Source organism: Lontra canadensis, unplaced genomic scaffold, assembly GCF_010015895.1.
Source record: "Lontra canadensis isolate GAN:19392208 unplaced genomic scaffold, GSC_riverotter_1.0 scaffold71, whole genome shotgun sequence".
NCBI lineage: Eukaryota > Metazoa > Chordata > Mammalia > Carnivora > Mustelidae > Lontra > Lontra canadensis.
The window spans coordinates 6,379,957-6,393,463 of NW_022631065.1; the positions used below are offsets into that span (position 1 = coordinate 6,379,957).

The following is a 13,507-nucleotide window of genomic DNA, read 5'->3' on the forward strand; positions in this document are numbered from 1 at the left end:
AACAGTAAAATATAAGGAATAGTAAATATGCTTATAAATAGTAAATATGCTTATAAAGTAAGTAAGTAAGTAAGGAATAGTAAATATGCTTATAAAGCCTTATGCTTTATTCTCTTTCTAGGCTGTAGAACAGAAATACGTTTTTCTACAGGCTGAGAAGATGGAACAAGTGGAGAAAAAAATAAATGTACACAAAAAAAGAATTACTAATCAAGCGAATGGGCAAAACTTAAAGTTAGAGGAGTTTGAGATACTGTTTACGATCTGATTTAAGAGAAAACAAAAGGGAGGTTAAGCATCTGCCTTCGGCTCAGGTCTTGATCCCAGGGTCCTGGGATTGAGTCCCAGGAAGCATAGGAGCATCAGGCTCTTTGTTCAGTGGGAGCCTGCTTCTCCTTCTCCCCCTGCTTGGGCTCTGCCCCCCTCACAAATAAATAAAATCTTAAAAAAAAAAAAACAAAAAAAACACAACAACAAAGAGAAAATAAAAAATTTAAAAGAGAAAGGGTTATCAATTATAAAGACTGGGTCATGAATGGTGCTAATGTCTATTTTTCTAAAGCATCTTCTTCTACAAAAGCAGATTCAAAAAACAAGATACAGTGTATGTTTTCTTTAAACAGAAATTCTGTAGGAATAATTTTTAATTTTCCTCTTCTACTCTTAAATTTTCTGGCAGTCAAAACTGACATTATAATAGGATTTACTTCTGAGTAGTCATTATATTTTTTACAAATTATTTTTAGTATTCCTTAGTAGTTTCACCAGATAAAATTAACCACCTCAAGCTGCCACATTTTAAATGGAGGTTGATTTTTCCATTGATTAGCAATCATTTTCTTTTTGCTGTTTTATCATTAGAGACTCTTGACAGTTTTAAGCTGTTAAAAATACTGTTGTTGTTTTTTTTTTATTCATTCTCTTGCTTCAGAAATCACTACATCAACTCTTCATGTAGGCAGAAGAAGAGTGCCAGAAAATAGGTCACCATGCACTGAGCCATAATTCTAAGTACCCAGACAGAAAATCAGTCCTGTAATTTTAGATAATGTAAAAATGCTAATTTTTACCTTGTTCTTAGTCACCTATCACACTTTAAGTCACTTCTGCATCCAACCTCCCATTAAACTCAGTTTGGCACACTGACGACGAATATGAAATGGGTTTCAAATTCAACATTAGAACATGCTTGTCATCCTGATGATGAAATTGTGTATTTCTACAGTTCCTTTAACTTCAGGATCTCAAAACACACTTTACTTGTTAAAATCTCCATCACATTGGCAAACCATTAAACTAAGCATCAGGAAGGGATATTGCCAGAAAAATAAGTCACAGAAAGTTTGAATGAGTTTTCCCACCCAGTGTGGTATCGATTTGTTTAATATCTGAGAATAGAACTGAGGATTCAAGACAGATGTCTGAATTCTAAAGCAATTTCAAGTCAATATGCCTGGGGAATAAAAAAATACCAAAGTATTCATATGCAACCATAGAACAGAAATGTATAATTCTGCTACAAAGAGAAGGAGACATTATTTTTTTAGTGAGAGAATTTCAAGTATCATTAAGGACTAAGTAGGTTTGTCGGTGTCAAGTGATAGAAAATCTACAATTGGTTACTTACTTGTACCTCGTCATACTCAGTAATATTTATGAGTAATATTTACTATGTTTGATAAAGTACTGAAATGTCATTAACTTAATTTTTAGGGAGCCACACCAAATGGAATTACTATCTATAAATTAGCAATTTACATGGCTCCACAAGTTGATTTTTATCAACCTCTGAGAAATAAAATTTTATACATTAATGTTTTATGCAATTTATATAGCATGAGAACCCATACACATTTAATAATGAAATATTACTTGGTTCATATATTTAGCTAATATATAATTAGCTAACATACTTAATGTAATAAATATAAACTATAAATTAATATAGTGATGAGTTAATATGCCATGTTCTATTAAAAAAAATATATTCATGTATTAACTTCCTAGAGCCATGTTTGTCCAGCATATCACTACAGTTAAAAACAAAAATATCATCGTTAAACAAAACATTAAAAAAAAAAAAAGAAAGCCAAAAAAAAAAATGAAAGCCAAAAAAAAAAAAAAAATCACCGTTGAAAGTTTATTATATGTCAACATACTCTGTTAACAGATTTTCCCCACATGGCCTTAAGTTTTATGAGTCCAAAGCTTTTTGTATTACTACAATGATGCCTCAGTTGTTAAATTCATTTTAGTCAGAAGCTCCTTTCAATGAAAAGTCCGGAGTCAAAGAGATCAGGAAGCTATCACACTTGAGCAGAAGGTGGCAGCAGCAGAAGGGTCTATCTTTCAAGGGTGTTCTCTGTATACTATGCTTCTACTCTACCTAGCTCCACAGGTTTTATTTACTTTTTGATTATAAAAATGCAGTTTATATATATATATTATAAAATCTGACTAAATAATCCACCTATTAACACATTTTTTTAAAAGTACCATTTCATAAATTAAGTCTGTATTTGAGATTGTTTTGCAATTTTCTATTCTGTTTAAGTTACGAGACATTTTTTGGTCTAATGTACACTTTTAAAATTAATGTAGCATTATAATGTTTTAATATCTGAGTACTTCACCTGTGCATTTTAATTTCCTTAAAACTTGGGCTTCTTCATTCTTATTCCAGAAAGAAACTTGTATCATTACTCCATAGAGTTGTAAAAGAATGTCAAATTTTTATCAGAATTGTCTGAACATTATAAAAATTAAGAGTCAATAGTTTTCCTACCCAGGATCATGACATCATTTACCAAGAAGTACAACTCTATTGTATAACCTAAGCACAAAAGAAACCAAAAATCAAAAGTACAAAAAGTACCACTCAGTGCTTTTTTTGGTTCTCCACAACTGTATCAGAATTGTTTCTAACATTTATAAGGAAATAAATTAAGAAATAAAATAAAGCCACCAAATTGTTCACTTTTGTCAACAGGATCTGTTTTTCCATTATTCTATGTTTTGCACCTGGGAAATCTATTGATTTGTTACGTGTATTTTAAAACTGGTAACCTTACTGAACTCTATTAGTGCCAACAGATTTTCAACTGTCTCCTGAAAGTTTGTGAATCATGTATTAAACCCCAATTTCTGCAGTAAATGCTTTAAATGGCATTGGATCCTCACCAAAAAACCCTAGGAAACAGTATACAGTCTAAGTTATGGATATTTTGGCTAACAAAAAATAAAAGAGGAAAGACCCCTGTGAAAACTGCAAATGGCTATCTGAAGTGTTATAATTTTCTCTCCATTGTATCTCACAGCTTTATGTCTTCAGCAATCACTGCTTTGTTCCTGATCCTCATTCCCAGCCAGTCATCCCCTGCCAAAAATTCACGTCAACAGATCCAAAAGCAAGCTCATCATCTTTCTCCACAGCTGTTAAGTAACCTATTTTTCTTTTATGAATTCCTATAATACTGTGTTTTATCACTTAAAAGGTATTTAATACATTCTACTTCTCCCATCTCCCTACAGGAAAAGAGAACCCTTGAAAACAGATACAGCTTATTTTAAATCTTGGTAGCCCTTCAACACATGTAGGCTCTCACACTGAACACAGGAGGAACTCAGATGAATTCCAGCTTCCCCTAGGTGGACCCATATTCTGACCCAAGGAAAGCGAGGGTTGTCATCCTGCGGTCTTTGATTACAAGCATCCCTCTCATTACTTCGCTCACTGGGACACACCCCTCAGAAGTAGCAGGTGCAGGATGTGGGTCATTCATGGGTCCAACACAGGTGCTACCCAGAGGAGCTGATTCAAGGAAGTCAGGGATCCCATGCGGGATCGGGGGGGGGGGGGGCAACAGAGTTTGTCACTGATTTAAAATGAAGACATGAAGGGTAGTTCTTCACCCAGGGGTAACACAGAGGCAATAAATACCTATACTGCCTATGACATTTGCCCCTTTAAAAATAAAGAACCTTCCAAATGATGAACTATCCCTAAAATAGCCAGTGGGATAGGAAACTAACAGCTTACAGGGTTTCTGCTTGCATGAGATCAGCTCCTCTCAAACACTGTTGTTAGATCCTTTAAATTTAAGGAAACTAGGCTCTGCCACTATGCTGCATTCCTAATAATGAGCACATTATATAGTTTACCTTATTAGCACAAGCCTCCAAGAGGGGTAAATCCAGGTATCCTATTGTGGCCCTTCAACCCCAAATCATTTCTTTCAATCCAGGAGTGTACCCCTCTGTGTGCATCGCTGAGATACTCACATCAAACTCATTGAGAGCTGCAGCCAGCTCGCCGATGCCTGTGTGGCCTTTGGCTTCATCGGTGGGCGAGGTAGCTTGAGCAGCATTGGAGATGCCAGCAATGGCCTCCTGGACTTGTTTAAAAACATAATCTCGGTTGGCTCTTGTGGCAGCAACATCCGGGTGGCGGAGAAACGCTTGGGAGGCTGTGTACAGCATTGTAGCGTTCTTCTTCAGAGCCCCTCGGGCGGCGGCCATCTCATCCCGACAGTGAGGGTCCTTCAGCTCCTGTGTACACAAAACAGGAAACGTGGCACATTCATGAAGGTTGCCACAGAAGCATTTGTTCTAGAACTCAGAGTCCCAGACTAAATTTCATAAACCCTACTGAATTTTAAAATCCATTTTCTCCCTTGTCCTTGCTCTAGCCACTGGGACTTTGCATATAATGTTCTTTCTGTATGAAATGCCTGAGCACTCCTCTTCCACCTACCCTTTCACCAGACATGGCCGATCCTCCTGGAATGTACTCCATCCTGCTAAGCTATGCCGCCTTCTATCTGCTCCCACAAGCCCCTATCCCCTCCTATCAAGTTATTAAACTTTACTGTATTTACTTCAAGATGTTTCCCTCATGTATTGTGTCTAGTGAGAGCAGGAAGCCTTGTCTATCTTATTTAGTGGCTCTTTACTCCTTAGCAGTGTTTGGCCCCTAAGAGGCACTCAAAATATTGCTGGGAAAAATGTAAAAACCAAGCTATGGACAGTCAGTAGCTTGCATGGATCAGAGTTCGCAAGCAGCAGATGGAAAACTCAAACTTCAGTCTTCTAATAACGCTTGCCTCCATATACAATTACAATTACAGACATGGGCAATCAGACTTTTCTGATTTTTGCTTAGTCTATCAATGTCACTGAATTATCATTTCTGGAATAGGGTTTTTTTTTCTTTCTTTTTTTTTTAAGCTACCTTTAATGGCAGCTCAATCGTTGAGTTTAGTGACTAAGAATAGATCAAAGATGATTTGCCTTCATAGTTTTGGCTGTCAAAATACCACCACTGGGGAGTTTCTTGATCTTCAGCTTTAAAGAGTATTGTTAAGAAAATGTTCGCATCATTTACGGAAATGTTAAAGGCAGTGCTGCTCTCTGAGACCATGTAGGATTGCCAGCTGAGGATCTCAGAGAGATTTTCCCCCACCCCGAAATCTTCAAAACATCATTAATGTTACTTGAACCACTAGGGTTCAATGTCTATTTGTTCATTTGGTACATCATATATAAATGACTTGGCAATAATGACATCTTCTCTTTTATTGGTCAAAATAATTCTGAGACAAGCACATTATATTTTATGTAGGATTGTCAGATAAACGGACAGTAATAATTAAGTGAAACATCTATCCTCTTTTGCTTATGTACTGACAAATTTATGCCAGCCAACATGATTTCTAATATGGGGTTATTTATTTTTAGCCCTCAACATGAACACAAATAGGTAACCAACACCTGAGTGTATTCTCTAGGCCAGGCAATAAGCTAGGCATTGAAAGTAGAAGGTTTCTCCTGAGTAGTTATAAAGGGCCTTTTTAATCTCCAGAAGAGTGGTCCAGAAGCTAGATGTTACTTTATACTAATAAAAGAAAAATCTAAATGTGGAAGTGAGAAATGGGGGGGGGGGTTCTCCACATAAAAATATTTGAGGAAACATTCTTTAATAACCTAAAACAAAAACAAAAACAAAAACAAAGCGGCAATCTAAATGTTGTATTATGAATTGGTTAAGTAAATGACTGAAGTTCTTGATAGACTATGTGGATATTATAATTCACCTTCATCAAACAATATGGATAATGTTTATAAATGAAAAAGCACAACACAATATACATACCTGTATGCAAAGTAGGATTATAAATATGTTAAAATATGAAGATAAATAACTGAAAGTCAATATACTAAAGTTGCACCATTTTTTTTTTCATGGGTGGTTGGGTGTTATATGCATTTTTTCTTCTTCCAATTCTACTATTTTTTCTAAATTTTCTTGGAAGAGTCTAGCAATTAATTAAAATCAAGGTATTAATGAAATAAATTATATGTATGGGCATTCTCATAAATAGCTCATACCCTTCCATAGATTTTAATACCCAGCTATGTAAATGCTGATGACTAGTTTTTCAACTCCAATCCACATGTCTCTTCTATCTGACATATTTACATGGAGAGCTCACAAACATCTCAAAAATCAATATGTCTGAATATGAAATTTTAATTTCTATACCCAACTGACCCAGTCTTCTCCATCTCTATAAATTCACCACCATCTACCCATTTGCTCAAACCAGAACCTTAGAATTCAACTGGTTGCGGTCACTCCCTAACCTGATATATCCAATTTAACATCAGGTCCTCAGAGCTCTATTTTAAAAATTAACTTTGATTCTTTATAATCTTCTCCATTCCTACCACTACCAACTCATTAAGACCATCTTTCACCTAGACATCAGCCCCTCCCAAATATAGATTGTCTCTCCTCCTTCACTCCCTTGTATTCAACATATCAAAAAATACTAAAATGTAAGTTTGAGACCCTGATACCAAATTTTGAACTACTGAGCAACTACCTACCCACTTACAATAAAAACCAAAAATTTTCTAAGACTCTGGATGTCCTGGCCCCTATCTTTCTTGCCAACTGCCCCTTTGGTTCACTAAGGTCAAGATTCAATGTCTTTTTTCTTTTTTTTTTTTTTTCCTTCAGTGGTTTAAATAAGCTAGATAGCTTTTTGGTGTCACATTTGTGCTTCAGAGTAACTTCACTCCTACCTATCTTATACTTCGGACTCTTACACAAGGTCCACTTGAATTTTACTAATTATAAAATACTTAAATATCATGTAATCTAACATCACATATGTGTATGCCTCTCACACAAGGAATACTGTAAGCACTTTAGGAGCAGGAACTAGATCTTGACCAAGTTTATAATATCAGCATTCCTTCAGCATGACACAGATGAACACTCAACACTCGTCTGTTGAGTGGAACTTTCTTGTTGGTCATAAGCTTAAGGCACTAGGGATTGCCCCAAATGTTGAATTCTAGGATCAGTCAAGAGGTTGGGTGGAAAGGATTTTAATCAACCCCTCCACATTTGGAGAGGTTTTTCTAAGGGGGAAAAAATAAAAACACACATCTTGAGAACAAAAGTCTAATGGTACTCAATGAGTAGGCCTGGCTAAAATTAGGGGTGCTATCTCAAGACAAAGGGAGACACAATATCTCCAATGAGCGACCTACATCAAAGTAACTCACCTGTGTTATCCCATACCCTGCCCCTTTCTCTTTCTCTCTGCCTTTCCTTGATTTTCTTTACATTGTCTTCCTGTCTTTCAGAAAGGTTTCAACATGCTGCACATTCTGGCTCTGCATATGCATGGTGGTGTCTTTAGGGCTAGGAAATAAAAAGTGAGGGCAAGTAAAGGAGTGGTGTCCAGACGGCATCCATAACACCACACCAAAGTTTGATATTTCAACTGGGGAGCTTTTTCTATACTAGAAAAAAGCTTAGAATGGTTTCCACCAGTCAAGCAGAAGGCCTGTGACCTACTCCAAGTAGGCAAGGGTGAGAGAGTCCCCCAGGGCCCACAGTGGTATGAAAACTGGCCCATTGTAGGAGGCAGCCCCTGTGGATCACAGGTTCTGGGGGCATTTGGAACTTGATCACCACCAGATGAGGCTGATCTGTTGGTCAAGCCTATCAAGCTAGGAGGTTACTTAGACACCACTCATTGTCTCCCCTAGCATTTCCAAAAAAACTTCTCCCACCTGTTGTCTTCTTGCTGCTACGTAGTTAAGTTTCACCATTTCTTTCCCAAACTCTTTAAAGCGGTTTGCGAGGTCTTGCTCATTTGTAGCATTCTTGACAGCTTCCAGGGCCTCTTCCACCTGAGGTAATAAGAAACAATATTTATAAATGGAAAGAAGGGATATATTAAACATGTTAGAAATGGTCATTTTTTTTAAATCAACAATTAACACTGAAGTAAAATAGAAGAAAAGTACCCCTAATAAGCATTTAAAACAAGAATATTTGTTCACAATACACCAAATATTTTGTATCTGAGAGGTAATTGCAGAAGGCTTGGAGCATTAGAACTATACTGACTGTATTTTACTGGGTTATGATTCTGATAAGGATTACAGACTTCAGGGATGCCTGGATGGCTCATTTGGCTAGGCACCTGCCTTGGGCTCAGGTCATGATCCCAGGGTCCTCCGTTGGAGTCCTGAATCAGGCTCCCTGTTCAGCAGGAAGCCTGCTTTTCCCTCTGCCTTTGCCCCTCCCCCAACGCGTGCGTGCATGTGTGTGCGAGCACGCGTGCACAAAGGAATATAGACTTCTAACTTTAAGCAGAAAGATACAGAAAAGCAGACCTAAGAAGAAAATAGGCAATTTGAAAACAAACTCTAGAAACCTTCAAAGGAGGAAGTGCGTTAACAAAAAATGAAGGAACTCCTGCAAGCTTGAGCGCACTTAGATCTGCACCCACAGTTCTCGTCAACACTTCTGAAGCTGGAACTAAGGGGTCTGTAACTGTAAGCTGAGTTTACACCCTGCCATCCATAGAAAGAGGAGCTGCTGAGTCTGGAGAAGCAAGTGCATTTGAAGTTTTGTTGCAGGTGAAGGTGGCATCAGCTGGGGTAGAATGGGGGTGGGCAGAGGGACAACACGCACACTTTCCTAATGATGCGTCCTGCTTCCAAATTCCTGCCAACTGTGTCCCGGAACTTTCCCAGGGAGGTCCTGGACTTGAATTATGAATTTCACTAAGCAATCTTTTATAAACGATCTGAGGATTTGGGAGATACTAAAATCTCCTCTCCAGAATGATTTTAACTTTAGTATGGGGTGAAGATTTCCACAACTGGTCATACCATAATGCTTGTGGTCTCGATTAAAATGAAAATTAAGATATTAATAAGTAACCACCTACATCATTGTCAGTTATACTGCATTATTATAGGGAAAATTTTATCAGAGTAAATAACCAAAAATAAAATTCTCAGCAAGCAAGGCACAAGACAGATACGTGTTTGGAAAATCAAAAGTTCTATATAAAAAGGGAGCCTAGTAAAGAGGCCTTCACTAATGCAGGCTATTGATGAAGAAATGGAAAAAGAACAGCAGCTCAGAAATGTGAAATGCAGAAAATGCAGGGTCTACTGCAGAATTCTGATTAGCTTTTGTACTCTGGAGCAAATCAAAAGACAACATACAGGGAGTTCATTTTGACAACACAGAAATATGAAGGACCACTAAAATGGATAGAAAAAACCAGAGATGAACATAGTTTTGAGCTATGGAGATATACACTTGTTTGAGCTTGACACAATCACAAAGGTAGCTAATTCAACACCCTTATCAAATTTCACTGAGTGGAGGGAGAGAATAGTGTATATAAACCAGTGATAATAGGTATCATCAGACCTTTTACTCCATAGATATGATAATGTCATGCAATTTACTAAACAAGCTAACCCATTATTAAGGAAAGAGTTGTAGCAAGCAATGGAAATTTAGAATGGTGATAATCTAGACTCCACATAAAATTAAGTTTCCATTCACAACTTGCATGGAAATTCTCCATCTTTTTTTCTTAATTGTGAAAATATAAAATGATAATTAAACTTCTCAGTGTTGGTCCTTTCTTTTCCAATTCCTAGACAGGCTCTAATAATGCTCAAAGGAAAGCAACAAGTATCACTGAAAAAAGGACTGTTTTAAGGATGCCTTTTTTTTGGGGGGGGGGGGACTCAAATCAAGTCACATTTTATGGTATGGAATGGGCCATATAAAGCATTTTCATAGTTTAATTAGAATTAAACCTCAAACCTTTAAAACAACAAATCAGTGATGTCTCACTTTCTAATAGATTTATAATTATCTTAACATGGCTATCAACAGCATCACGGAGAGGACAGCTCTTGGCAGCTAATTTGTTCCTGCTGCTTATTTGAGCTGTAAATCTTTCCTGAGGACATAAAAACTGGTTCCGGGGAAGAGCAAAATAATTATCTCGGAAGGAGCTAAATCTTGGATTTGTTTTCTAATATGTATAAAAAAGTCTTCTTGCCAATTATTAATCAGACCAATGTGGAAGAGTTATTTTGTTGTGTTACACCTAACATTTTGGTGGTTTTTGAAGAATCCAATCACTGGTCTGAATTTATGTTTCTAATTCAGCCAAGTTTTTTCCAAAAGAAACACCAATAATGGGGTCTGTCTGTGTCAAGGTAGACTTATCCTACTTGGAGTTTTAATCTAGAGGTCACCTAGTGGAAAAGTCTCACATAGAAACATGGTTCAGCATCACTCCAAGGTCCCCCCCAAAATGGAAGAAATAGAACTAAAGTTGAAGCGGTATGTGTGGGGGGGGAGACAAAAGGGGAGATTGCTGACGGGACATGAAGAGAGGAAAAAAAAAAAAAGGAAAAAGGGAGTGACCAGGCACTTTTAAGAAGTCAAAATGAATTTAAAAATCAAGTTTTTATTTTTGAACAGAGCCAAGAATATTTTCTTTCTGGGTGTCGGGGTTAAAGGAAGGGGACTCCCTATAAGCCAAACAAACACCTTAAAAGCAGTTCTTCTACAGAAGAGCCTGGGACAGCATTTCCAAAAACTTTCTCCACCTTCCTGGTCCCCACAGGGTCAGAAATAAGTCAGTATGTGTGAGGAGCTGCAGGTCACGCTGCCCTGTATTTGAACCACAGCTAGGTCATTTCTCTGCCTTGTGATCCAGGTAAGCCCCTTAACCTTTTGAACCTTCAGCGTCTTCATTAATAAAATGAAAATAATAATATCAATATATTACACAAGGTTGTTTTAAGAACGGAGGGAGATAAGAAGGTATATCCATGGAAAATATTAAGATAGCCAACTTAAGTCCAATTATCAAATAAATATAAATGGGCTAAATGCTCTAATTAGGATACAGACTCTCAGATGGAACTTTTAAAAACAGACCCAACATGTTACTAAGAGATCATTTAAACAATAAGTACAAAAAGTTGAAAACAAAACCTCTCATGCTCATGAATTTTAAATGCACTAAGTTCTAAATATATAAAAAGCCAGTCTCAACACACAAAGAACCCGGGAACTTGACTAGATCAAAGTATGTTACAGAAATGGAAGCCAAAGACTTCCTCTCTTTTCCCAAATAAATCAGGCATACTGTATATGAAGGAAAGAAAAGAAAAAGAAATAGCAAAATAGCAAACAGAGTACCTGGCAAAAATGAGGAGCTCCTTAAACAGGGGTACTGACCTGCCGCATAGCGTCCAGCTAAAGGAAAAATATTTCCCCCACTAAGTTTGAAGAAAGGAACATCTGCAGACTGGGCCCTTGGGAAGAGGGGAAGTAACGTGAAGTGAAGAAGACACGGCAGCTGCTGGCAAGGGCTCTGAGGAAAGAGGTGCTCCTGGGGAAGAGTTTTAAGTGGGGAGCTGGGGAGACTCCATGTTCTGGATTGGGAAGTTGTTTTCAGTGATATCATAGCAGGCGTCCTTAGAGGCAGCTGCCGTAGTTTCCCTCATTATAAACGAGTGGCAGTCCAGGACATGGCAGCCAGCTGATCTCCTCCCACAACAGGCTGGGCTTAGGAACACCAAAGGGAGAACCCTTTGCTCAACCACATATTCCTGTCCTTATTATTGGTAGCTTGTGCAGCTGAAAAGACTCAAACACCTAGAAAAGATATTAAAATTTCTTCCCTCATTAGTGGATTTAGATATTATTTTCAGAGCTTGTCACTTAAAACTCTTAAAATCTTGGTCTTCCAGAGCTTGTTCAAAATAGCCTCTAACCCCATTCTTAAAGCAGGCCTGCCTGCCAGTCTACAGCTGTATCAAATCATTTGAGATCAACTCTTTAAATCAGTCTCCAATTTTCCTGATTGGAATTTCACTTATTTACTTCCATACGCAAAAAATAGTCTGAAGTCATTCAGTCATTCAATACTAGTTAAGCAGGCATATGGGGATGGGGGTAGTACTGAACTGAGAGTCTGATCCCTCCCCTCCTGGACTGTGTGATCTGATTCTCAGACTGACATTTACTGTCCATACCAGGCTTGTAAACCATTGGCGTAAGGATCCTAAATTCCACTGGGACAGACTGACCTCATTCCAGGGTCCTACTATGGATAGTGAATTGATAGGATTTTAAGTGACATTGATGAAACTATTTAATAAGTCATATATAACTCTTTTATTAGGATCTGGTTTTATGGCTAAATTAAAAATATTATCTTGGGGCCACGTGGCTCAGTCAGTTAAGTGCCCTCTGATCCTTGATCTCAGCTCAGGTCTTGATCTCAGGGTACTGAGTTCAAATCCCACATTAGGATCCACACTGGTCATGGAGCCTACTTTAAAAAATATATATATATATATATTTTAAATATCTTGGAAATAGTAGTTGGCTAAGTAAATACATAAGTGGATGTAAGATTCTCCATCTTATTATTTTACTTGTTTAACCACGTACTCTGGTTTGACCACGGTGATCCCAGCATCATTACATTTTATGTCTCTGCCTCCTAAAGCTGGCCTTCTTGATTAAATATTCTCTTCCTTGATAAGCTGCCCCTCCTGATTCAATTTTGTTTTCTTGTTAACAAGAAGATGATTTCATCAAAAAGCAAGAATGATTAAATGCTAGTGTCACGTATTCTTAAAGTGTCATGGTTTATGAAGCACAACAGTAATACAGCTTAGATTTCCAAAGTTATTTTTAGTGCAAGAAAAATGACACCAGTCAGTGTCACCGAGCACTTAGGAGATGTACCAGACACTGTTCTAAATGGCTTGCATACACCTAATTTCGTCCCAGAAAACAGCCCTTTGCAGTTGAAATTTTTTCCTACTTTTACTTTACGGAGAAGACACTCAGGTCAATGTAGTTGCACAAGCTTCCCGAAAGGACACCCAGCAAGTGAGTGTGGGAACCTGGGTCTAAACTAAGGCAATTTGCTCCAGAGTTCATGCTTTCAACTCTCCAGCTCTTTCTTATGCCTCAGTTTCCCAGAAAAAGATAGGTTTATAAAGGGTTTGGATTATACTGACCATCCCATCTGATTATGAATATTCACTAAGAGCTTTGTCCCATCTGATCAGCCTCTGGGTTCTAGCCATTTGATCTCTTTAATATCTTTAAAATTGATCTCCCTTTCACAATACACAC

At 37.5% G+C, this 13,507-nt stretch overlaps 1 protein-coding gene across 3 annotated transcripts in view; it reads right to left on the reverse strand.

Moving 5' to 3' along the window:
• CTNNA2 (catenin alpha 2) overlaps positions 1 to 13,507 on the reverse strand; it is a 1,106,640-nt gene that overhangs the window by 755,007 nt on the left and 338,126 nt on the right. For all 3 annotated transcript variants that reach the window (XM_032880681.1, XM_032880684.1, XM_032880682.1), the window contains 2 exons: positions 8,089 to 8,208; positions 4,282 to 4,548 (listed from right to left, as the gene is read on the reverse strand). In XM_032880681.1, the coding sequence (XP_032736572.1) occupies positions 4,282 to 4,548; positions 8,089 to 8,208 (387 nt within the window). The remainder of the gene's footprint in view (positions 1 to 4,281; positions 4,549 to 8,088; positions 8,209 to 13,507) is intronic.